A 21,957-nucleotide genomic window follows, 5' to 3' on the forward strand; every position below is an offset into this window, starting at 1 on the left:
CCATTCTCTCTAAATGTGATTGTTTTTCTAATAGAACCACCAACATTTACCAGGAGAATCGAGAACACGGCCTCCATTCTAGGCAAACTAGCAGAATTTCAGTGCATAGTTCAGGGCTCTCCCACGCTCTCTGTTCAGTGGCAGAAAGATGAGAGCTGGATTCTGGAGGACCCAGAGATTGAGAGAACATTTGAGAACAACGTGGCCACTCTCAGGATTCCTGCCTGTGAGGCGACACACGGTGGGAAGTACACCTGCCAGGTGGTGAATGAGGCGGGGCAGGATAAGTGCTTTGCCACCCTCACAGTGCAAGGTAACCCTCACTTCACTAGTCTGTAAAATCTGTTTGACGACCGGACATGAAGGAAGGTGATGAATTGTTGATTTGATTTGCATTGTAGAGCCTCCTCAGATCACTGAGAAACCTGAGCTGTTAAAGGTGTCAGTCGGAGATCCGCTCAGTCTGGACTGTAAGGTAACAGGCTCACCTGAACTCAGAGTCAAGTGGATGAAAGATGGCAGAGAGCTTCAGTCCATCCGGCAGCACAAGCTGATCTTTGAGAAGAACACCAGCAGCCTGAAGATCCAGGCTGCACAGAGAGAGGATGAAGGAGAGTATGTCTTCGAGGTGGCAAACCACATCAGTAGCTGCACCTGCAGAGTGAAAGTGATCGTGTTAGGTTGGTGTGATGAACGTTCAGCTGCTGTGTTGCTCCAATGACATGCTGACAAAGTCTTAATTACTTTCTTACTGTTGTCTTGATAATAGAACAAGTGATTCCTCCGAGCTTCATCAAACCTCTGGTAGACATGCAAGAGATTCTGGGCTCCTTTGTACAGATCTGCTGTAAAATATCTGGTTCTCTGCCCATCTCTGTGGAATGGCAGAAAGATGGTGCTAAAATCTCTAGTGGTGTGAAACACAAACTCATCCAGCAGGACAACTCAGTGTCCATTGAAATTGAACAGCTGGAAAGATCCGATGCAGGATCCTACAGGTGCAAACTGACCAATGCAACAGGAAGCTGTGAATGCAATGGATCGCTCATGGTCAAAGGTTAGATCTTCAACACAACTGTAATTCTGAACCAAAGGTGAGTAGCTCTTTAACTGGTTCGTCTTGTTGTCTTCAGAACCTCCCAGCTTTGTGCTGCTGCCTGAGTCCCAGGCGGCTCTGCCCAACGCCACTGTCCGATTCAAAACCACGTTTAAGGGAACTCCTCCCTTCACAGTCAAATGGTTCAAGGACGACACAGAGCTCATGACTGGGCCGACATGTTTCACAGGGCTGGATGGGATGTCCTGCTTCTTAGAGCTCTACTCAGTGGCTGTCACTCAGAGTGGAGTTTACTCTTGTCAAGTCGGCAACGACGCTGGCTCTACACGCTGCAGTGCAGACCTGACGGTCAAAGGTTGGATTACAGCTTTTAAATCAGTTCTTGTGTGGCTGTGTTCATCTCGTGTCTGCATCACTGCCATTTACAGCTTCGCTCTGATGATTATGTGAAGCTTTTCCAGTGTTTGTGGCTGTTGTGTTGCATCTCCATTGTCCACAACCATCAGCTGCTAACCATCATAGTCAGCTCATCTGCTCACCACCTGCCTACCTTAACCAGCTATCTGAAGTCCTCCCACTTGCTTCCAGCTGCTAATATGTCTGTGTTTTGGCTTTCCAGAACCACCTGAATTTGTGCTGAAACTCCCTGCTGTTAAGTTTGTGAAGCAGGGTGAGTCACTCCGCCTGGAGTGCAAAATCAGTGGCACTGTTCCCCTGAAAATGACCTGGTACAAACATGACACCAAGGTCACCGATGTGGGCAACTGCAGGACTTCATTTGCTGACTCGGTAGCAGTCCTGGAACTGCTCTCTGCCACCTTTGATGATGATGGAGTTTACACCTGTGAAGCTCAGAATGATGCTGGCAGTGTCAGCTGCAGCACCACACTGACCGTTAAAGGTACTTTCTTCATGTCAGTCATGATTCATGGTGTGATTATCTGATGCTCCACAGTGTCTTCTTCAACCTTTAGTTCTACTGCTTAAAGCTGATTTCCGTAACAAGTCCTTCCTGCGTCAATGATGTACGGTGGAGGATTGGTGACTCTTGGTTTCCTTTTTTCTGCAAAACTTTCTTCATAGCAAAGAAACATATTTTGCATCAAACACATCTGCAGCCAAACAACCACCTTGATCCTCTGAGCTGCTGTTTAAATAACTGTCCACAGCTCCATGATCTGATCAGTCGACCATCTGAACCATAATTCTGACCTCCGCTCCAGATAATTTTCCATCTTAGTTGGAGTTACAACAGCAAACCTGACAGCTCTGCCATGTTCACTGTAGTTCCACCATCTTATCTGTGGTTCCTACAGTTCTGAATAAAAACAGATTCCGTCATCATTTCAGAAAAAAATGTTGCCATTTCACTTGTAGCTGCAACAAATTCTACAAGCGTCTTATTGTCCAATAACAATGCAGTGGTTTCCCTCCAAGTCAACAAGAACATCAGCGTTTAAAGACAGCAGCATAAGGTTGTTCATGACTTGTGAAGTATATGACGTTATATATGTGGAAACATGGCAGTCTGACTTAAAAACAGACAAACTTACTGAAGACAACAGATTTCCCAAATCAGGAAAACAGTAACACAATAATTACTGCATCAAAACTTCCCATATCTTTGTTGTAGCTCCCAAAACCTTCCACAGTAGTTTTCCATCTTCACTGAGTTCCATCAAATTAACAACTCTTCCATCTGGACTGTACCTCTAACACCCCATCCCAAAACTTTCACCATGTTAGTTGTAGTTTAGATAAATCTGACATCAGTTCAGCCGTCTTGTTTTGTTTGCCTAACTGTAGTTTCAACAAATTACTGACAACTCCTATGTCTGGTCTGTACTTCTAACACCCCATTCCAAAAATCTGACAAAGCACAATAAGTCATTTTTCAAAACTTCTGCCTTCTTAATTGCAGTTCGACCAGCCTTCCACAGCATCTCTAGTTCCAACAAATTCCACAAGAACTAGTTCCAACACTCTTTCCCAACACTGCCGCCATCTTAGTTGTAGTTTAGACAAGTTCCACATTGATTCCACTGTTGTAGTTTCCAACAATCTTCAAACATGTCACCTTTGACTATAGTTGCGACAAATTCATAACAACTCCCCCGTACGGACTCCTGCACTTTTCCTGAATTTCCATCATCTTAGTTGTAGTTTAGATAAGTTCTATATTATTTCTGTCATCTCAGCTGAAGTTTCACCAAACTTCCACAGCAAATTTAGCTTTTTGTAGCTCCACCACCATGAAATTGCCAGTACTACTCTGCCATTTTAGCCTTGGACGATCTGTTACGGCTTTCAGCTTTAGGTTGCAGCCAGGGATTATTCACCTCGTGTTTACCTCTGTAACAGTTTCCTGATCTTTTTGTAGACCCCCCATCTTTTGTCAAAGTCCCTCAGCCTGTTGAAGGGCTGAAGGGTAAAGACGTGAGTCTGTACTGCGAGATGAGCGGTACAGCTCCGTTCCAGATCACCTGGTTCAAAGACAAAAAACCTCTGATGGAGAGCAGGAAGTATAAGATGGTGAGCGAGGGCAGCTCGGCCACGTTGCATGTCATTGGAATAGAGGCTTCGGATGCCGGCGAATACGAGTGCAAAGTGTCAAACAGTGTAGGAAGTGACACCTGCCAGACATCAGTTAAACTCAGAGGTCAGTAGAATTGCGAATGAAAATCCAAAGTATTAGATTTTCAGGTTACTTTGCCGCCTTGCTGACTTTCCCTTCTGCGCTGTTTGTCTCCTCTCTTCAGAGCCGCCGTCATTTGTGAAGAAACTGTCAAACATGACAGTGATTCTGGGAGAGGAGGTGACCCTTGTGGCCACCGTTAAAGGCTCTGAACCCATTACTGTGTCCTGGGTTCAAGGCAAGGATCACATTCTCAGGGACGGTGACAACAGGAAAATCACCTTTGAGAACAACAAGCTCGCACTTAAAGTGTTTAAGGCCGATGCGACCACGGCAGGCAGATACACCTGCCAACTCAGAAACGATGCTGGGAGTGTGGAGTGTTTCGCTAACTTGACTGTTCTAGGTTTGTAATTGTATAATTCTCTCTTTCTCTGGCAGTTTGGTTTTTCCAACCTTCCCCTGCAGGTTTCATTAAACATGTGTGCTTCTCCTTCTCTGCTGATTCCAGAACCCGCTAAGATCGTGGACAAACCCGACGCGCTGAGTGTCACGGCGGGTGACATAGCCGCCCTGGAGGTGAAAGTGTGTGGAACCCCGGAGCTCATACCCAAGTGGTTCAAAGACGGTGTAGAGCTGGCATCTGGGAGGAAGTACAAGATCTCCTTCTCTAGGATGATCTCTAGCCTGAACGTGCTCTCTGCTGAGAAAATGGACTCCGGAGAGTACACGTTTGAGGTCATGAACGAAGTCGGGAAGGACCTGAGTAAAATTAATCTCACTGTCTTAGGTTTGTAGTCTTCTTCCTACTGGGATGTTTGAAAAGATCAAGTTAGTGCTGAAAGGAATGAGTTCCATAGGGAATATTCATTAGTATGTGTCTGATACCATCTTTGGAAAATAAGAGCATGTTAGGGTTACTAGGGTTAGAGTTAGGGTTAGTAGGGTTAGAGTTACGATTAATAGGGTTAGTAGGGTTAGTGTTAGTAGGGTTAGGATTAGTAGGGTTAGTAGGGTTTGAGTTTGTAGGGTTAGTAGGGTTAGCAAGATTTGGGTTCATAGGGTTAGTAGGGCTAGTCAGGTTAGTAAGATTAAAGTTAGGATTAGTAGGGTTATGGCTAGTCGAGTCAGAGTTAGGATTAATAGGGTTAATAGGGTTAGGGCTAGTCAAGTTAGAGTTAGGTTTAGTAGGGTTAGGGTTAGTAGGATTAGTACAGTTGGGGTTAGTAGGATTAGTCGTGTTAGTGGGGTTAGTAGGATTAGTAATGTTAAGGTTAGTAGGGTTAGTGGGGTTAGTAGGGTTAGGATTAGGTTAGGGTTAGTCGGATTAGTAGGGTTAGTAGGGATAGGGTTAGTAGATTAGATTAGGATTAGGTTAGGGTTAGTAGGGTAAGAATTATGATTAGTAGGGTTAGTAGAGTTAGGATTAGGAGGGTTTGGGTTAGGAGAGACTGCTGCCTCCCCCCGCAGGGGGAGCCAACAGTATGCACAGGCTCAGGGGCCACCTAGCTTCTTATAGTGTCCTTCCATTAAAAAGTTCAAGAGGTCAGGGTTAGGGTTAGAGTTAGGATTAGTAGAGTTAGTGGGATTAGTGGGGTTAGGGTTAGTAGGGTTTGAGTTCGTGGGGCTGGCAGGGTTTGGGTTCATAGGGTTAGTAGGGCTAGTCAAGTTAGTAGGGTTAGGGCTAGTCGGGTTAGTAGGGTTAGAGTTAGGATTAGTAGGGTTAGTAGGATTAGTAGAGTTAGGTTTAGTAGAGTTAGTAGTGTTAGTGGGGTTAGTAGGATTAGTAGAATTAGGGTTAGTAGGGTTAGGGTTAGTAGGTTAAATTAGGGTTTGTAGGGTAAGAGTTAGGATTAGTAGGGTTAATAGAGTTAGGTTTCGGAGGGTTTGGGTTAGTGGGGTTAGGGTTAGGTTAGGGTTAGTACGGTTAGTCGGGTTTGGGTAACCCATGTTATACATTAAATTTATCATAAGAGGATGTTTTTAAAATGTTATATGTCTATATCAAAATCCTGGCTGAAGTTAAAAACTGCACATTTTTCTTCACTGTGGTTCATTTTTTAAATTGCTGCTCTGAGGAACCAGAACATCATGAAGAAGGAACTCAGAGATGTCTTCTGTCAGTAAAACGATGGAAACCAAAGAGAAACTTCAATTATCTGCTTACAAACGTTTATAAAACTAGAACCAACGTGTCCACCATGTCTCCGCAGATGTTTAACTCTGAACTAATGTTGTCTCCTCATTCTGTGGAGGTTCTCAGTCATCCAGGTCCTGGTGATGGTAGGAGCTTCTACCATCTCCTCATCCTGCAGACTCATTGAATGATCGAAATCTAGAAAAAAGTCTGGAATCAAACATTTTTTCTTTATTTAATGAAAAAAATTGCCCCCCCCCCCCCCCCCCCATACAACTAAAACTTGGAATCAACAACATTTCTTTTCGTGTCCACCAGAATGTTGCACATGATGCGTTCCAGGGCTGTAGAAGCTGGAAATCTGATGATTCTTTCTGTTTTTCTCTGATTGATTGTAGTGATTTTTTTAGAACGATGAGAAGTCTTTCAAAGCCACCAGCAAGTTTTTGTGTTCCGAGGGTAAATCTGGTCACCTGATGCCAAACCTTTCTGAGGACTCACACCTTAGCCTCTTCCTCGTCCTGCTAACTGCTCTCCATCCCTACAGATAAGACCATCCCTCCAGCGTTCTCCAGGAAGCTGAAAGAGAGCCACACAGTCATTGGACAGGCTGGAGAGATGGAGTGTAAAGTGTCGGGTTCCCCTCCTTTCACCATCTCGTGGTACCACGATGGGGAGGAGATCCAAAGCGGACCCAACTACGAGGTTTGCTTCAGCGATAACACCTGCCTGCTCAGGGTTCCCACGCTGAAGCTCTCCGACTCCGGAACCTACAGGTGTAAAGCTGTCAACAAGGCGGGGTCCAGCGAAACGTCAGCCGCCCTCGTAGTCAAAGGTCAGTGAGCTGTAGGAGGAACTGAGAGAACACAGGGAGAACACTTGGGGAACATCTGGGGGAACACAGGGAGAACACCTGGGGAACACAGGGAGAACACCTGGGGAACACCTGGGGAACACAGGGAGAACACCTGGGGAACACAGGGAGAACACCTGGAGAACACAGGGAAAACACCTGGAGAACATCTGGGGGAACACAGGGAGAACACCTGGGGAACACAGGGAAAACACCTGGGGAACACAGGGAGAACACCTGGGGAACACCTGGGGAACACAGGGAGAACACCTGGGGAACACAGGGAGAACACCTGGAGAACACAGGGAAAACACCTGGGGAACACAGGGAGAACATCTGGGGAACACAGGGAGAACACAGGGAGCACACCTGGGGAACACAGGGAGAACACCTGGAGAACACAGGGAAAACACCTTGAGAACACCTATAGAACACCTATAGAACAGGGCTTTCATGTGCTGGAATAGTTGAAGTCCCTCCAGCGGTCAGAAGGAACCTGCAGAGATGTGTGTTGGATGTTCTGTGAATGGTAGAACTGTGGTTCTCATGGCTGTTCTGGTATTCCTGCTTCCAGAGCCTCCATCCTTCGTGGTTCCCCCCCAGCTGGTGGAGGCCATGCCCGGCTCCACCGTCACCTTCTCCTCCATTGTGAAAGGCAGTGCCCCCCTCAGGCTGAAGTGGTTCAGAGGCACGAAGGAGATGGTCTCAGGACGAGGCTGCGATTTTTCTCTGAAGGACAACCAGGTGGTTCTGGAGCTCTACAATGTGGACCGTTCTCAGGCCGGAGAATACACCTGCCAGATCATCAACGACGCCGGCAAGGAGAGCTGCCCGGTGAACTTCACCATCAAAGGTCAGTCCCCAGGAGCTCTGGAGTCTCTGGAACCTTCATCTGGAGAAACTCTGGAGCTCCTGAAGCTCAGAAACACACCAGGAAGTTAATTATTGCTGAGGAACCAGTAAGTTATTTAATGCTGAGGAACCAGGAGGTATTTAATGCTGAGGAACCAGGAGGTATTTAATGCTGAGGAACCGGCTGATCCACATTCATTACACAGATAAATCTAAAGCAGAGAGATGGATTTAAGACGAGTTGTTCCTCAGATTCTTCTCTTTTTTTTTTCTTCTCTTTGAGGTTTCAACATGCAGAATCAGGAGAAGTTTAACGTCAAATGATGTCATTCTATGACATCATCTCTGTCCGTCAGCCAATCCCTGAGTCCAAACCGTCTGTTCAGTGGTTGTCCTTCTGATGTTAAATTGTGTTCTGATCAGCTCACATTTATCAGTTGTTACCACATACCTGACAGGATCTGATCAGATACTGAGGAGAAGAATGAATAAAATCAGTTTAATTCAGGGAACTCCGGCTGTTTTTACAGAATCAGAGGAAGTGAGTCCAACAGAAAGTTTAAGTTTCACTTTGGATCAGTTCCCCCTCACCTGTTCTCTACCTGTAAGCAGGATCCAGGTGAGAAGGAATTGATCCACCTGGAGGATCTCAAACTGCTTCCATAAATTACTGGAAGAAAGAATTTGCTCTCAGGAAGTCAGTGAAGGCGGTAGATTCCAGGAGTTTCTGGTGACGTGTAGATTCTTCTTCAACATGTTTCTAGTGGAAGTCCTTCAGGAGCATGAAGGTGACCTCTCATCTGTCTGGTGTCCCTCAGAGCCGGCGGCCTTCACCAAGAAGCTGAAGGATGTGTCGGTGGAGAAAGGCAAACCTCTGACGCTGGAGTGTTCCTACGTGGGAACTCCAAAGATCACGGTGAGCTGGTTCAGAGACGGCCAGCAGATCTTTGCTTCCTACAGATACAACATCACCACCACAGAGAACTCCTGCATCCTGGAGTGTCTCAGCACCGACGACAAGGAGGCCGCCGGGAAGTACCGCTGCCAGGTGTCCAACGGCGCTGGAGAGGACAGCTGTGAGGCCACCGTGTCCATCCTGGGTGAGTCCTGCTGGAGATGTTCTCAGACTGAAGAAATACAGGTTCTGTCTCCTCTGTGGAACCAGAACATTATGAAGAAGGAACTCAGAGATGTCTTCTGTCAGTAGGACTCGTAGAGTGATGGAAACCATAGAAAAAAGATAACCCTAACCCTACAGAAGTTAAATTTTTTCAATTATCTGCTTAAAAATGTTGAAAAAACTAGAACCATCATGTCCACCATGTCTCCTCAGATGTTTAACTCTGAACTAATGGTGTCTCCTCAGATTTCTGTGGAGGTTCTCAGTCATCCAGGTCCTGGTAATGGTAGGAGCTTCAGGAGAAACCAACTGGAAGTTCTGGAAGACGTTTCTAGAAACATCTTCCAGAACCTCCAGTTGGTTTCTCATGAAGCTCCAACGATCTCCTCAGATTGTAGATGTTTTTCTATCTCCATGTCTCCTCAGATGTTTAACTTTGAACTAATGTTGTCTCCTCATCGTTCTGTGGAGGTTCTCAGTCATTCAGGATCTGGTGATGGTAGGAGCTTCAGTTGGTTTCTCCTGAAGCTCCTACCATCTCCTCGTACTACAGAGGTTTAGCTCTCTTTAAGATAAAATAAGATAAGACAGTCCTTTATTACTCCCCAGGTCAGTGGAAATTTCCAGTGTTACAGCAGCCAAAATCTTTCAGAGCAGCATTAACCATGTGTACAGTAAAGATAATAATTATAATAACAATGATATATACAAGAATGAAAAATGAATAAATACAGTATTACTACACTATAAGTGACATCAGCATAAAGTGGCTTGTGGAATAAATGTAACTGTAAAAGTGCAGAAAATGCCAGCAGTGCAAGGAATTGTTGTGCAGATTTTACCATCATTTAAGATGATATGATGTAAGTCCAGTCTATGTTAACATCAGCCAGTGATGCTGATGTTGTTCAGTCTCATAGCAGATGGGATGAAGGACCTGCGATAGCGCTCCTTCTTGCAGGGTGGGTGTTTAACTTAGTTCCCATCCATGCTGAACCTTCTCCATGTCTGTGGTGTTGCAGAGCCTCCATACTTCCTGGAGTCCCTGGAGCCCATGGAGGTGACGGCAGGAGACGCCGTCTGTCTGAAGTGTCAGGTGGCCGGAACACCTGAGATCAAGGTGTCCTGGTTCAAGGCCGATGGAAAGGTGCGGTCCAGCCCCACCTGTAAGCTGGAGTACTCCAAGGGCGTGGCCTGTCTGAAGCTCAGTAAGGCCTCCAAGGCTGACGTGGGGGAGTACACCTGTAAGGCGGAGAACCGGATAGGCTCCGCCTCCTCCACCTGCAGACTCAACGTGCTCGGTAACACCTGGTTCACCTTCAGAACTAACCCAGCACAATATTTAAACACATGGATCAGTAACTTCTTCACATCTTTTAACCTCCTCAGGATCCTCTGGGAATAACTACATCATTCCATCAAATGAAATGTATTTCTGCAGCACATTTCTGGGATGTTTTCCTGTTTTTAGCTCCTGGCAGCATCGTTTCATTACCAGGCAGAAGTCAGAGGTTATTTATGCAGAGGACAAGATTCAGTACCACATAGTACTGCGTTATAGTGGAAGTATTCAGTACCACATAGTACTGCGTTATAGTGGAAGTATTCAGTACCACATAGTACTGCGTTATAGTGGAAGTATTCAGTACCACATAGTACTGCATTATAGTGGCAGTATTCAGTAGTAGACCAGTCCTCAGCTGGATGACCGGAGTTTGTTTCTAGATGGATAGGGTCATGGTTATGGTTAGGGTTTGGGTTATGGTTATTATTATGGTTGTGGTTAGGGTCAGTGGGTTAGGGTTATGGATCAGAGTGAAGCTCCTCGGCTAAACATGGGTCTTTCTGTTCTTCAGAGGCCAAAACACCGCCGTCCTTCCCCAAGAAGATCACCAGCCTGCAGCAGACTGAGGGCCAGGCGGTGCGCTTCGAGTGCCGTGTCGCGGGTTCGTCGCCCGTGGAAGTGTCGTGGCTGAAGGACGGAGAGCCGCTGCAGCCGGGAGATGACTTCTGCATGTCGTATGACGACAACACGGCGGTGCTGCAGATCCAGCGAGGAGAGATGAGGCACTCCGGAGAGTACACCTGCATGGCCACCAACAGTGTAGGCTCTGCCTCCTGCAGGGCCAAGCTCACCTTACAAGGTCGGTGAAGCTGATTGGTTGTTTGTGATGATGTCATCACTGTGTCCCAGTTTGACTGTATGGTTATGACAGAAAAAAGTCTAGTTGGAGACCCTGAACAGAATTTTTCAACCTCCTGCAGTCGTTCAGTAGAACTGATGCAGAACATGAAGAACACCTGATAGAACCAGCAGAACATTTATCAGGAACACGATTCAGTAGGACAACATGAAGAACATCTGAGAGAACCAGCAGAACATTTAACGGAAACATGATTCAGTAGAACAACATGAAGAACATCTGATGGAACCAGCAGAACTTTTAACAGGAACAGGATTCAGTAGAACAACATGAAGAACATCTGATAGAACCAGCAGAACGTTTAACAGGAACACGATTCAGTAGAACCACCATCTGAAGGTCCACATCCATGGGTCTGATTCTGCTAACAGAAACACTCAGCAGTGGTTGGTCCACATTCTCAGGAGCTCAGATAGAATTTATTATTAGTAGTAGTAGTAGTAGTAATAGTAGTAATATTATTATTATTGCTATTATTTTAATAATAAATTTAGCAGCTGTTCTAGTTCCACCCTGTGATCAGTTCTTCATAAAATCATCAAATTTTTTGGACTGTTGCTGCTCCAATATCTCTGATCTGCTTCATAAACTTAAATAGTATCTGTGGAATTTTTCAATATTATATCATCACTTTCTGAGATCATTTTTATTAAATCAACCCACTTTCACCAGGTTTTTTCACACATCTAAATCTGAGTCTGAACAAGAAGATCTGAGGAACTATTAAAGATAAAAACCTGAAAATTTCTCTCTTATTTCTCATCATCTGCTGATTATTAATGACTATTTAGATCCTTTCAAACATGTTCAGAGTTCGTGTTTTTCTATGAACTGCTGAAAACATGGAAGCTGTTTGAAACTGAAACGTCCTGATGCTTCAGTTGAAGACTCTGCAAGCTCCAAAACAGAACCCTGTGTTCTCTACCTGTCAGTGAATGTAGACCAGCTATAGTACCTGGCTGTTCCACCAGGTGGAGCCTCTACATCCCTTACCGATTGATGATTCTGCAGATGAAGCTAATTATCCAGCATTAGCAGTTCTAGTGCCCTAAAGCGTGTTCTCCTTCTAGAAGTGACAGCAAACTAGCAGAAATAATGATCATTTCAGATGTTTGACGCCAGATCAGAAGCTCCTCCTAGAGGTTATCTTCAATCTCTGGACCAACAGCAGCAACGTCTACAGAACCAGAGACATCAGGGCAGACATGGAGTCTGGACCTACGACCCGATGGGTGGATTTTTACTTATGTTCAAGTTGTGATACTTTGTCCAAGATAATCCCCTAGAAGCTATGAAGGTCCGATCCTGAGGTTGAGAAACTCTGCTATGGTTTGTAGTTAGACCTCAGTGAGTGTCTCCTGGTGAACCTTCTAACTGAGGCTCCTGGTGAACCTTCTAACTGAGGCTCCTGGTGAACCTTCTAACTGAGGCTCCTGGTGAACCTTCTAACTGAGGCTCCTGGTGAACCTTCTAACTGAGGTTCCTGGTGAACCTTCTAAGTGAGGCTTCTGTTGCAGTGTGAAGCAGCTTGATGCCCAAACTGTTAAGCTGTGACCTTCTAAACATGTGTTGTTGTTTCTTCTAAACATGTGGTGTTGTTATTGTTTCTTCTAAACATGTCGTCTGTTCTTCTTCCATCTCCTTGGCGCTGCAGAGCCCAGGTTTGCTCCGGTGTTTGACAGGAAGTTGTCACCACAGGAAGTGACGGTGGGCGACAGCGTTGTGCTGGAGTGCCACATGACCGGCTCCGCCCCCATTAAAGTCACATGGTCCAAAGACCACAAAGACATTCGCTCAGGGGGGAACTATAAGATGAGCTGTGAGGAGAACACGGCCCACCTGACCATCGTGAAGGCAGATAAAGCCGACGCGGGGCGCTACTTCTGCCATGCCTCTAATGACATGGGGAAGGACTCTTGTTCCTCCGATATCACTGTCAAAGGTATTGAAGCCTCCCGGCTCCTCGGCTGCCCCTCTCTAACTGCCCCTCTCTAACTGTCCCTCCAGGGGTTTCTTCATGTGAGGACTCCACCTTCTCTCTGCTCACTGCTGCTCTCTCCTCTTGTTTCAGAGCGTAAGAACCCTCCGGTGTTCACCAAAAAGCCCTCAGAGCACGTTGAGGATACCGAGGGCAAACTGGTGAAGATTGAGGGCCGGGTCTCCGGCTCGCAGCCAATCTCGGTCAGCTGGTTCAAAGACCAAAAGGAGATCCACAGCTCTGACAAATACGACATCAGCTTTAAGAGTAACGTGGCCGTGCTGTGCATTAAGAGCAGCCAGGTGACCGATAGCGGCAGGTACTCCTGCCACGCCTCCAACGAAGCTGGACGAGCTTCCTGCGACGTCACTGTGGGCATCTCAGGTGGGTTCATGAAGATCACATCGTGTTACCTGGAATAAGAAAGGCTTCAGTTCCTCAGAGTCTTTTCTGCTTCATGTTAAAGTGAACATTCTGCTTTCAGTCACGTTAAACTCTGGATGGATCGATGAGTTCTTCTGATCAATCTGAGTCCTTTAGTGTTTAGTCTGATTCCATTGAACAGGTCTGACGTCAATCAGCTGAAACATGTAAAAAATAATCTGAGATCTTTAAATTAAACTACAAAATCTGTAGTGATTATGAAGAAAAACTCCTGTAATTATGGGATCAAAATCCTTCACATGGATCCTGGGATGGAAATGGATCAGCAGCCTTAATTTGTCATTTCAACAACAAAAACCGGATTTTTATCATTTCATTAATTTAAAGTTTGAAACCAACAGTCTAACATGATTGGATTCACCTGAACCTTCACTTTCTGATGATATCAAGCAGAGAAAAGTAGAAAACAAGGCACACTGAGGAGCTGAAAGCTTCCTCACAGATCAGTTAATCATCGACTTATTCCTGGAACATGATGGGACTTATCAGACCCACCTGAACCCTTCATCCTCTGGAGTCTGGTCTTTTGGTTCACATGAGAATAATCTTTGAGTGGATCTGTGGAGTTGTGTTCTTGCAGAGCTTCCAGACATCTGCGTTCATGTCTTTCTGTCCACTCTTTGTAGCTTCAGCTGCTCTTCAGCTCCGTCATCAAGGAGTTTCAAAAACCAACACACAGCTTCAGTCTGTTGAATCAAACTGTTTCTGTCCCATAGAGGCCAAGAAGCCTCCGATGTTTGACGTGCCACTCAAACCGGTGACGGTGGATGAAGGCGAGAAGCTCGTTCTGCGTTGTCACGTCTGCGGCTCGGCTCCGCTGAAGGTCCAGTGGATGAAGGACAGAAAGGACCTGATGCCATCTGGTAGAACCAGGATCAGCTTCTCTGATGGGATGGCCTGTCTGGAGATCAGCGCCGCCGCCACACATGATGCTGGAGACTACCTCTGCAAGGCCTCCAACGACGCCGGCAGCGAGTTCTGCAAAGCCAAAGTCACCTTCAAAGGTACAACCTGAAGATGATCTCCACCAAACCTGAGTTACAGCAAAAAAAATCTGGTTACACTATGAAGGTCTCAGTCAAGTTCTTTATCCTGATCTGATCCAAATCATTTTGTATTTAGTCCCAACCTGATATTACCTCAGTTAGATTGCATTTATTAAATCATGCCAGTGTATCTGCTGGACAGCTGAATATCTCTGCAACATTCTACCTCAAGGCTGTTCCTTAGTGTTCTGTAGGTGGAACCTTGTAGTGAAGCTTCAATAGAACACTGCCTAGATCTAGTACTAGAGACTAGTATTAGAGGTTAGGATGTACTGAAGCTCCAGCTGATGTAGAACACCTGTTTTCTCTACATCACAGTAAATGTAGATCAGCTGGTTGTTGGAAACTCGATGATTCTTTGTTTTGTTTTGTCGTCATGTTGCACCGTGTCGTTGTGTTGCAGAGAAACCAGGAGCTCCGCCTCCTGCTGAAGCTCCAGCAGCAGCTCCAACCAAAAAACTGGACAATCTGTTCTTCATCGAGGAGCCCAAGACAGCAAACGTCACAGAGAGTGAGTCCCTCAGCAAACCAATCACACATTCAGCTTCTGGTTTGTTTTTTGACTCTCTACCTGCTGCTCCTCAGAGGGAATTGCCACCTTCATCGCCAAAGTGGGCGGCGACCCGATCCCCAGCGTGAAGTGGATGAAGGGCAAGTGGAGGCAGATCACCCACGGTGGCCGGATCGCCATCGAGCAGAAAGGCCAGGACGCCAAGCTGGAGATCAGAGAGGTGACCAAGTCGGACTCGGGTCAGTACCGGTGCGTCGCCTCCAACAAGCACGGCGAGATTGAGTGCAGCGCCGACATGCACGTGGACGAAAAAAAAGAGGCGGCACAGCTGGAAGGAGACCTCCGGGCCAAACTGAAGAAGTGAGTTTACCTCTAGAATCCGACCGAACGATGTTTTCACTTTCAGATCAGACAGAACACAACCAATCACAGCTCACTGGTCTGTTACTATGGACTAAAACTAAGTTCTGTAGAACATTTCATTTGAAAAGTTGAGAATTTAATCTGTTTTCAGACCTGGAAGTTTTTGTATTTTCATCCTGAAAAGACCTGTGACGCCATTCCCATGGTTCAGTATCTCCAGAAATTAAATTTCCACAACCATGAAATGTGGTGAGAGCAGACAGAACAGTTTCAGCAGAGCAGAATGATTGAACGGATCCATCAGAGGATAAAAGTTTAATTATTGGACCTTCAGAAATAGACAAAAGGTAGAAAGTCTTCAATCCAGGCTGGTCTAGTGTCTCCATAAAGTTCCTGTCAGTGTATATCTATGGATGGATCCATGTTTCTACTAAAATACAGTCTTTGGTCCACATTTCACCAACTTTAGAGGCTCTAACATCAATAGAACCTGATGGGTTAAAGTTTGACCCGACAAGGTTCCAGTTATTTAGATTAAATGTTGATGTGGACTCAAAACCAGAACCTTGATTTCATAGAGGTCTAGATGTTGGTGTTCATAAAGCCCTAGGTGTTCATAGAGGTCTAGATGTTGGTGTTCATAGAAGTCTAGATGTTCATAGAGGTCTAGATGTTGGTGTTCATAGAGGTCTAGATGTTCATAGAGGTCTAGATGTTGGTGTTCATTAAAACTGGAATCTTGTTTGGTCAAACTTTAACCCATCAGGTTCTACTGATGTTAGAGCCTCAACAGTTGGAGAAATGTGGACCAAAGACTGGATTTTAGTAGAAATATGGATCCATCCATAGATACACACTTACAGGAACTTTATGGAGACACTAGACCAACCACAATTCGAAACTCTGCACTTTATTTCCATTTTCAAGGTCCAATAATTAAACTGTCTCTTCTATTGGATCCATTCAATCTTTCTGATCTGATGAAACTGTTCTGTCTGTTGTCACCACCTTTCAGCCTCAGGTAGGACATGAAATTCTCAAAAAAATCTTAACATTTTGTGAAAATACTTTATAGATCTTAATTCCAAAAAAGTAAACCCTGAACAGAACATGAGATGGTGAGATGACAGCATTATCAGACTGACCTGTTTTTAAATTTAGTCTCCATCTTTACAAACTCCTGACGCCTCCTTCGTTCTCAGGACACCATCAAAGCAGAAGAGTCCTCAGGAGGAGAAGGACATCGACATTGTTGAGCTGTTGAGAAATGTGGACCCCAAAGAATATGAGAAATACGCCCGAATGTACGGCATCACCGACTACCGAGGCCTACTGCAGGCCATCGAGCAGCTCAAGAAGGAGAAGGCTGAAGAAAGTGGAAGACCTGTAAGACCTCCACAGTCTGCTGGCTGCTTGGAGTGGAGGATGTCTGAGGTTCTGAGTCATGCTATTGTTGTTGCAGGAGGTGGAACGTGGAGACAGAGAGTCGGATGAGGACATGGCCCGACTGGTGGCCGACCTACAGAAGAGGATGGAGCGCACAGAGGTCAGGAGGAAAACCAGAACTGAGTGGGCCATGTTTGATGATGTCAGAAACAGCTGATCGGTCATGTGACATCAATGTTCACTACGTTATTCAGAGAAGGTGTTCCATCTCCATGAAGATCAGAAACTCTTTATAGGAAAAACAAAAGCTGCCTGAAGAGAACAAAATCACGGGTGTTTTTTTACATTAACTTTCTCCATTAATGTTTTTTATTGTGCTGCTTCAGAATGCCCGTAAGAACCTGCTGGTGGCTCCCGTGATGTTTTAGAAATGTTTGAACCCAGGACAGGCCGCTAGCAGGAGAAAACACAACCAGGAAACACTTCTACTTTCTACATTTCCATGAACCTGACTTTGTTTTCCTGCTGTTTTTAAACTAAATGAATCAGTTGTTTTTTTTAGAAAGCAGTGAGGTTTGTTGCTTCCCTTCCTGCTTTGACAGATTAGCTCTGAGTTTGCAGGCTTTTTCTCTATTCTCTCCAGTTATATTAATCTTCATGGAGTTACTAGGACATCCTAATAATACCAGATTACATTTGTCCAGCCTGAAGTAATTAAGTGAAGCTGTTTCTCAGCTTCACTCAGACAGAAGGTTCATGATGAACGTTTCACATTGATGTTTAACCAAACCACTACCGTAAGCAGTCTGTTTCTAGAAATGATTTAAAAGAGTTACAAGCTCTAATGAGGAGAAAACGTCTGTGTTTCTGTCAGAAATATGGATTTAATGCCGTTGTTCCTCCTGCAGCCCGTCACCGTGCTGAGGGACATCTCCAACCAGGCCGTCTTCACCAACAAGGAGGCCGAGTTCGAGTGTGAGGTGAAGATCAACTACCCAGAGATCACTTTGTCCTGGTACAAGGGAACCCAGAAACTGGACACTAGCGACAAGTACAACATCAGCATCAGCGGCGACCGCCACCTGCTCCACATCAAGAAATGCCAGATGTCCGACCAGGGCAACTACCGGGTCGTCTGTGGGCCGCACATCTCCAGCGCCAAGCTTACCATCATGGGTCAGTACCGAGGCTTCACCTGCAGCACATCTGTCTGGTGCAGTAGTTGGACTACCTCTGTCTGGTGCAGTAGTTGGAGCACATCTGTCTGGTCCAGTAGTTGGAGCACATCTGTCTGGTCCAGTAGTTGGACTACATCTGTCTGGTACAGTAGTTGGAGAACATCTGTCTGGTCCAGTAGATAGACTACATCTGTCTGGTCTAGTAGTTGGAGCACATCTGTCTGGTGCAGTAGTTGGACTACATCTGTCTGGTGCAGTAGTTGGAGCACATCTGTCTGGTGCAGTAATTGGACTACATCTGTCTGGTCCAGTAGTTGGACTACATCTGTCTGGTCCAGTAGTTGGAGCACATCTGTCTGGTCCAGTAGATAGACAACATCTGTCTGGTCCAGTAGTTGGAGCACATCTGTCTGGTCCAGTAGATAGACTACATCTGTCTGGTCCAGTAGTTGGAGCACATCTGTCTGGTCCAGTAGATAGACTACATCTGTCTGGTCCAGTAGTTGGACTACATCTGTCTGGTCCAGAGTTGGAGCACATCTGTCTGGTCCAGTAGATAGACTACATCTGTCTGGTCCAGTAGTTGGAGCACATCTGTCTGGTCCAGTAGATAGACAACATCTGTCTGGTCTAGTAGTTGGAGCACATCTGTCTGGTCCAGTAGATAGACAACATCTGTCTGGTCTAGTAGTTGGAGCACATCTGTCTGGTCCAGTAGTTGGAGCACATCTGTCTGTTCTTGTTCCCACTGAAGAGGAACATCTACCCTAGACCTTTATCTCCTTATAAAGTGCCTTTTAGGTTTTGATTGATTATCTGATATAAAAATGTTGATTAGTGGAGCTTTAGAACTTGTAGAGCTTCAGACAAGACTCCTGTAGAAGATTCTTCTTCTCCTTCCAACAGATGCTGCATTTATACGTATGTGTGTTTTGTCTTTCAGAGGCAGAAGTTGAGAAGCATCTGCAGGACACATTGGGTAAGGAAGGCCAGTCGTGTTCTCTGTCTTGTCAGTTGTCCATCCCTAACGTAGAGGCTCAGTGGTTTAAAAATGGCCAGCAGTTAGAGCTGAAGGGCAGGTACACGTCCAAGGTCAGACACAAGGTTCAGAAGCTTGTGATCACAGACCTGAAGCCTGAAGACCAGGGCAGATACAGCTGCAGGTACCAGCACCTGGAGTCGTCGGCCGACCTCTGGGTGGAAGGTTTGTACCAGGAAACGTCCTGCAACCTTCTAGATGTGGTGGATGTTCTGCCCGTTACTAACCTCTTTCGACTTCCCTCATCAAACTCTGAGACTAATGTTGGAGATTTGGATTCTTCTTTTTTTCTCTTTCTTCTCGGATTTGTCTTCCTCTGTTTTAACTTTCTTTATAGTTATCTTGCAAACTCGTTCACCATCGTCTCATTCGTTCTTTTTACATCCGTCTTGACTGAAACTCATCCTCCCCCACAACAGCCAGTCATCATAACATCCCATAAACATCACCCCAGTCATCATTTCTAACCATGTGGATGTTGTGTCGATGAAAAGCTACCGTTCAGCTTTTGTCATACATTCCAGTTGTGGTACCAAACACGTTTACCCATTCACGTCTTTATCTGTTTTAGCTGAACAAATTCATTTCACCAAACGCATCCACAATATTGAAGTCAACGAGCGCCAGTCGGCCACGTTTGAGTGTGAGGTTTCCTTCGACAACGCTATCGTTTCGTGGTACAAAGACACCTGGGAACTGAAAGAGAGCCCTAAGTACAACTTCAGAAGCCAGGGACGAAGACATTTCATGGTTATCCGAAACGTGTCCACAGAAGACGAAGGTGTGTAGAGCGTGTTGAGCCATGAAGGGAATCACAAAGACCTGTAGATTTTTTTTCTCACTGCTTTTTTCTGACTTGAGTCTTCATTACTAATCCCATGTAGGCGTGTACTCAGTGATTGTGAGGTTGGAGCCCAGAGGAGAGGCTAAGAGCACAGCTGAGCTTTATTTGTCTGGCAAAGGTACAGTTCCTAGTCAGACGACAATTTTTGTGCTTCTGTTCAGCTTTTGTCTGTTTCAGTGATTAACGCGTTGTTCACTCTTCCCCTTTTCACAGAAATTGAATTAGCAATGGTGCCCATCGGTGAGTATTTTATATCCTCTACAACTTTAATCAGTCAGTAACATTTTTGGAAATCCTCTTGTTGTCCATCTTCTCCAGAATCAGATAAGATGGATGCTGCTCCATCTTTCTAGATATGTTTACCATAGCTTAGCATAGCAGTTGGAAGCAGGGGGAGGTTGTTTGCTGGTGTGCAAACAGCTAGCATGATCAGAGTTGTGCGCATTATTTACAGTAGAGCTGTTCCTCTGATGGAAAGTCTTGAACACTTTGTAAAGACAATGTTGTAAATTGAGACTCCAAAGTAGAAACTCCACGAACCAAAGTGAATCCAGCTGTGATTTCAATCAGGTTTCAATTATAGTTCTAAAAAATGAGCTGCGAATAGCAGAACGTTCTCAGATCTGGACCTTTGGACTAGGTCTATCTATGTCTGCAGCATGGCTCCACATGGAAAAGAACTGAACAGAGGAAGAGAAAAATGTGACTGAGAGACTCGACAAAGGTGGCAAAGGATCCAGGAAGATCAGTGAACAACTAAAAACCAGAGAAGCACAGAGTCAGCAGTAATCAGGAGGTCTAGAAGGAGTCATAGTATCACTAATCAGGAGGTCTAGAATGAGTCATAGTACCACTAATCAGGAGGTCTAGAAGGAGTCATAGTACCACTAATCAGGAGGTCTAGAAGGAGTCACAGAACCACTAATCAGGAGGTCTAGAAGGAGTCATATTTCCACTAATCAGGAGGTCTAGAAGGAGTCATAGTACCACTAATCAGGAGGTACAGAACAAGTCATAGTACCACTAATCAGGAGGTCTAGAAGGAGTCATAGAACCACTAATCGGGAGGTCTAGAAGGAGTCATAGAACCACTAATCGGGAGGTCTAGAAGGAGTCATAGAACCACTAATCAGGAGGTCTAGAAGGAGTCATAGTACCACTAATCAGGAGGTCTAGAAGGAGTCATAGTTCCACTAATCAGAGCTCCTAAAATGACTCCACAGACAGTGAACTACTTTCTCCATCCAGCTGTAAAAACAGACGGCAGCTGCTTCAGACTTGGCTCAGGGGTTCTCAGTGGAAACCAGAGTTAGTGTGAAGCTCAGACAGTGTGAAGGAACCTTCAGAACATCAACCTCTATGGATGGAGGACCAGAACTAAACCTGGTTGCTGCTCAGAACTAAACTTCCAGATGAAAGTTTGCTGAAGAACATGAGAAGAAGCCTGATGGATGTTCGAGAACATTCTTTGGTCAGATGAAGATCAATGAGTTGGGCTCAGATGGAGTCCAGATGTTTGGTGAGAACCTGACCAGGACTACCACAGTGGATGCAGAGTCCTGACAGTGAAGCACGGAGGTGGCGGTATGATGATCTGGGGCTGCATGAGGTCAGAAGGTGTTGAAGATGTTTCTAGATGCAGCATGAAGGTCTGAGGAGGAACCAGAATACTGGCTGACCAGATGAAGAAGAGGAATATTCCAGCAGGAGAATATCCAGAGAACATTAGACCAGAGCTTCTCCACTAGAACCAAGTGGAACCAGGACCTGGGCAGTATGAGTCCTGAAGCCACCAGAACCTTTGAGGTGTTCTCCAGAGAAAGGTAGAGCAACACAACCCTCCAGCAAAGAGCAGCTGAAGGAAACAGAGAAGAATGTGAGAAGATGTGAGCAGAAATGAGTGGACTCTGGTTCCTCCATGAGGAGGACTGAAGGAGGAACCAAAGAACCTCAACTTAGTTCCACTGAGTTTAGGTGGTGTTAGTCAGGCTGTCAGCTGATGTTTTAGTTGTTTGACTCTAAAGGTAGAAACAGTTTTTATGGTCTGTGTTCAGCAATATTTCCATACATGTAACATACATGTAACATGCATGTAACATACATGTCATGTTCAGAGAGATGTGACTCTGAGCTATTTGAATAGAGATGTTTTTATTGTTGGCTAAAGTACCAGAGCATCTGTTAGCTGTAGTCTGATTTAACAGCAACTCTTCCAGATCTTCTTTTAAACGACAACAAGATTTGATTTCACAGAATAACTGACTGTTAATGTGTTTCCATAACACCTCTCTACATGCACATAGCTCCTTT

At 45.3% G+C, this 21,957-nt stretch overlaps 1 protein-coding gene across 2 annotated transcripts in view; it reads left to right on the forward strand.

Moving 5' to 3' along the window:
* ttn.2 (titin, tandem duplicate 2) overlaps nucleotides 1-21,957 on the forward strand; it is a 257,670-nt gene that overhangs the window by 69,463 nt on the left and 166,250 nt on the right. Inside the window, exons 57-81 of one of the 2 annotated variants that reach the window (XM_055015033.1) lie at nucleotides 35-313; nucleotides 402-680; nucleotides 770-1,057; nucleotides 1,134-1,412; nucleotides 1,677-1,958; nucleotides 3,438-3,716; nucleotides 3,817-4,098; nucleotides 4,204-4,482; nucleotides 6,377-6,664; nucleotides 7,257-7,535; nucleotides 8,353-8,634; nucleotides 9,677-9,955; nucleotides 10,511-10,798; nucleotides 12,513-12,800; nucleotides 12,930-13,220; nucleotides 13,997-14,284; nucleotides 14,730-14,837; nucleotides 14,912-15,197; nucleotides 16,403-16,586; nucleotides 16,663-16,746; nucleotides 17,495-17,762; nucleotides 18,708-18,968; nucleotides 19,375-19,584; nucleotides 19,688-19,765; nucleotides 19,861-19,887. In XM_055015033.1, coding sequence (XP_054871008.1) covers nucleotides 35-313; nucleotides 402-680; nucleotides 770-1,057; nucleotides 1,134-1,412; nucleotides 1,677-1,958; nucleotides 3,438-3,716; nucleotides 3,817-4,098; nucleotides 4,204-4,482; nucleotides 6,377-6,664; nucleotides 7,257-7,535; nucleotides 8,353-8,634; nucleotides 9,677-9,955; nucleotides 10,511-10,798; nucleotides 12,513-12,800; nucleotides 12,930-13,220; nucleotides 13,997-14,284; nucleotides 14,730-14,837; nucleotides 14,912-15,197; nucleotides 16,403-16,586; nucleotides 16,663-16,746; nucleotides 17,495-17,762; nucleotides 18,708-18,968; nucleotides 19,375-19,584; nucleotides 19,688-19,765; nucleotides 19,861-19,887 — 6,036 coding nt within the window. The remainder of the gene's footprint in view (nucleotides 1-34; nucleotides 314-401; nucleotides 681-769; nucleotides 1,058-1,133; nucleotides 1,413-1,676; nucleotides 1,959-3,437; nucleotides 3,717-3,816; nucleotides 4,099-4,203; nucleotides 4,483-6,376; nucleotides 6,665-7,256; nucleotides 7,536-8,352; nucleotides 8,635-9,676; nucleotides 9,956-10,510; nucleotides 10,799-12,512; nucleotides 12,801-12,929; nucleotides 13,221-13,996; nucleotides 14,285-14,729; nucleotides 14,838-14,911; nucleotides 15,198-16,402; nucleotides 16,587-16,662; nucleotides 16,747-17,494; nucleotides 17,763-18,707; nucleotides 18,969-19,374; nucleotides 19,585-19,687; nucleotides 19,766-19,860; nucleotides 19,888-21,957) is intronic. The other variant, XM_055015034.1, reaches the window with a different exon arrangement.

The sequence above is a fragment of the Amphiprion ocellaris genome, chromosome 11 (genome assembly GCF_022539595.1).
Source record: "Amphiprion ocellaris isolate individual 3 ecotype Okinawa chromosome 11, ASM2253959v1, whole genome shotgun sequence".
Classification (NCBI taxonomy): Eukaryota; Metazoa; Chordata; class Actinopteri; family Pomacentridae; genus Amphiprion; species Amphiprion ocellaris.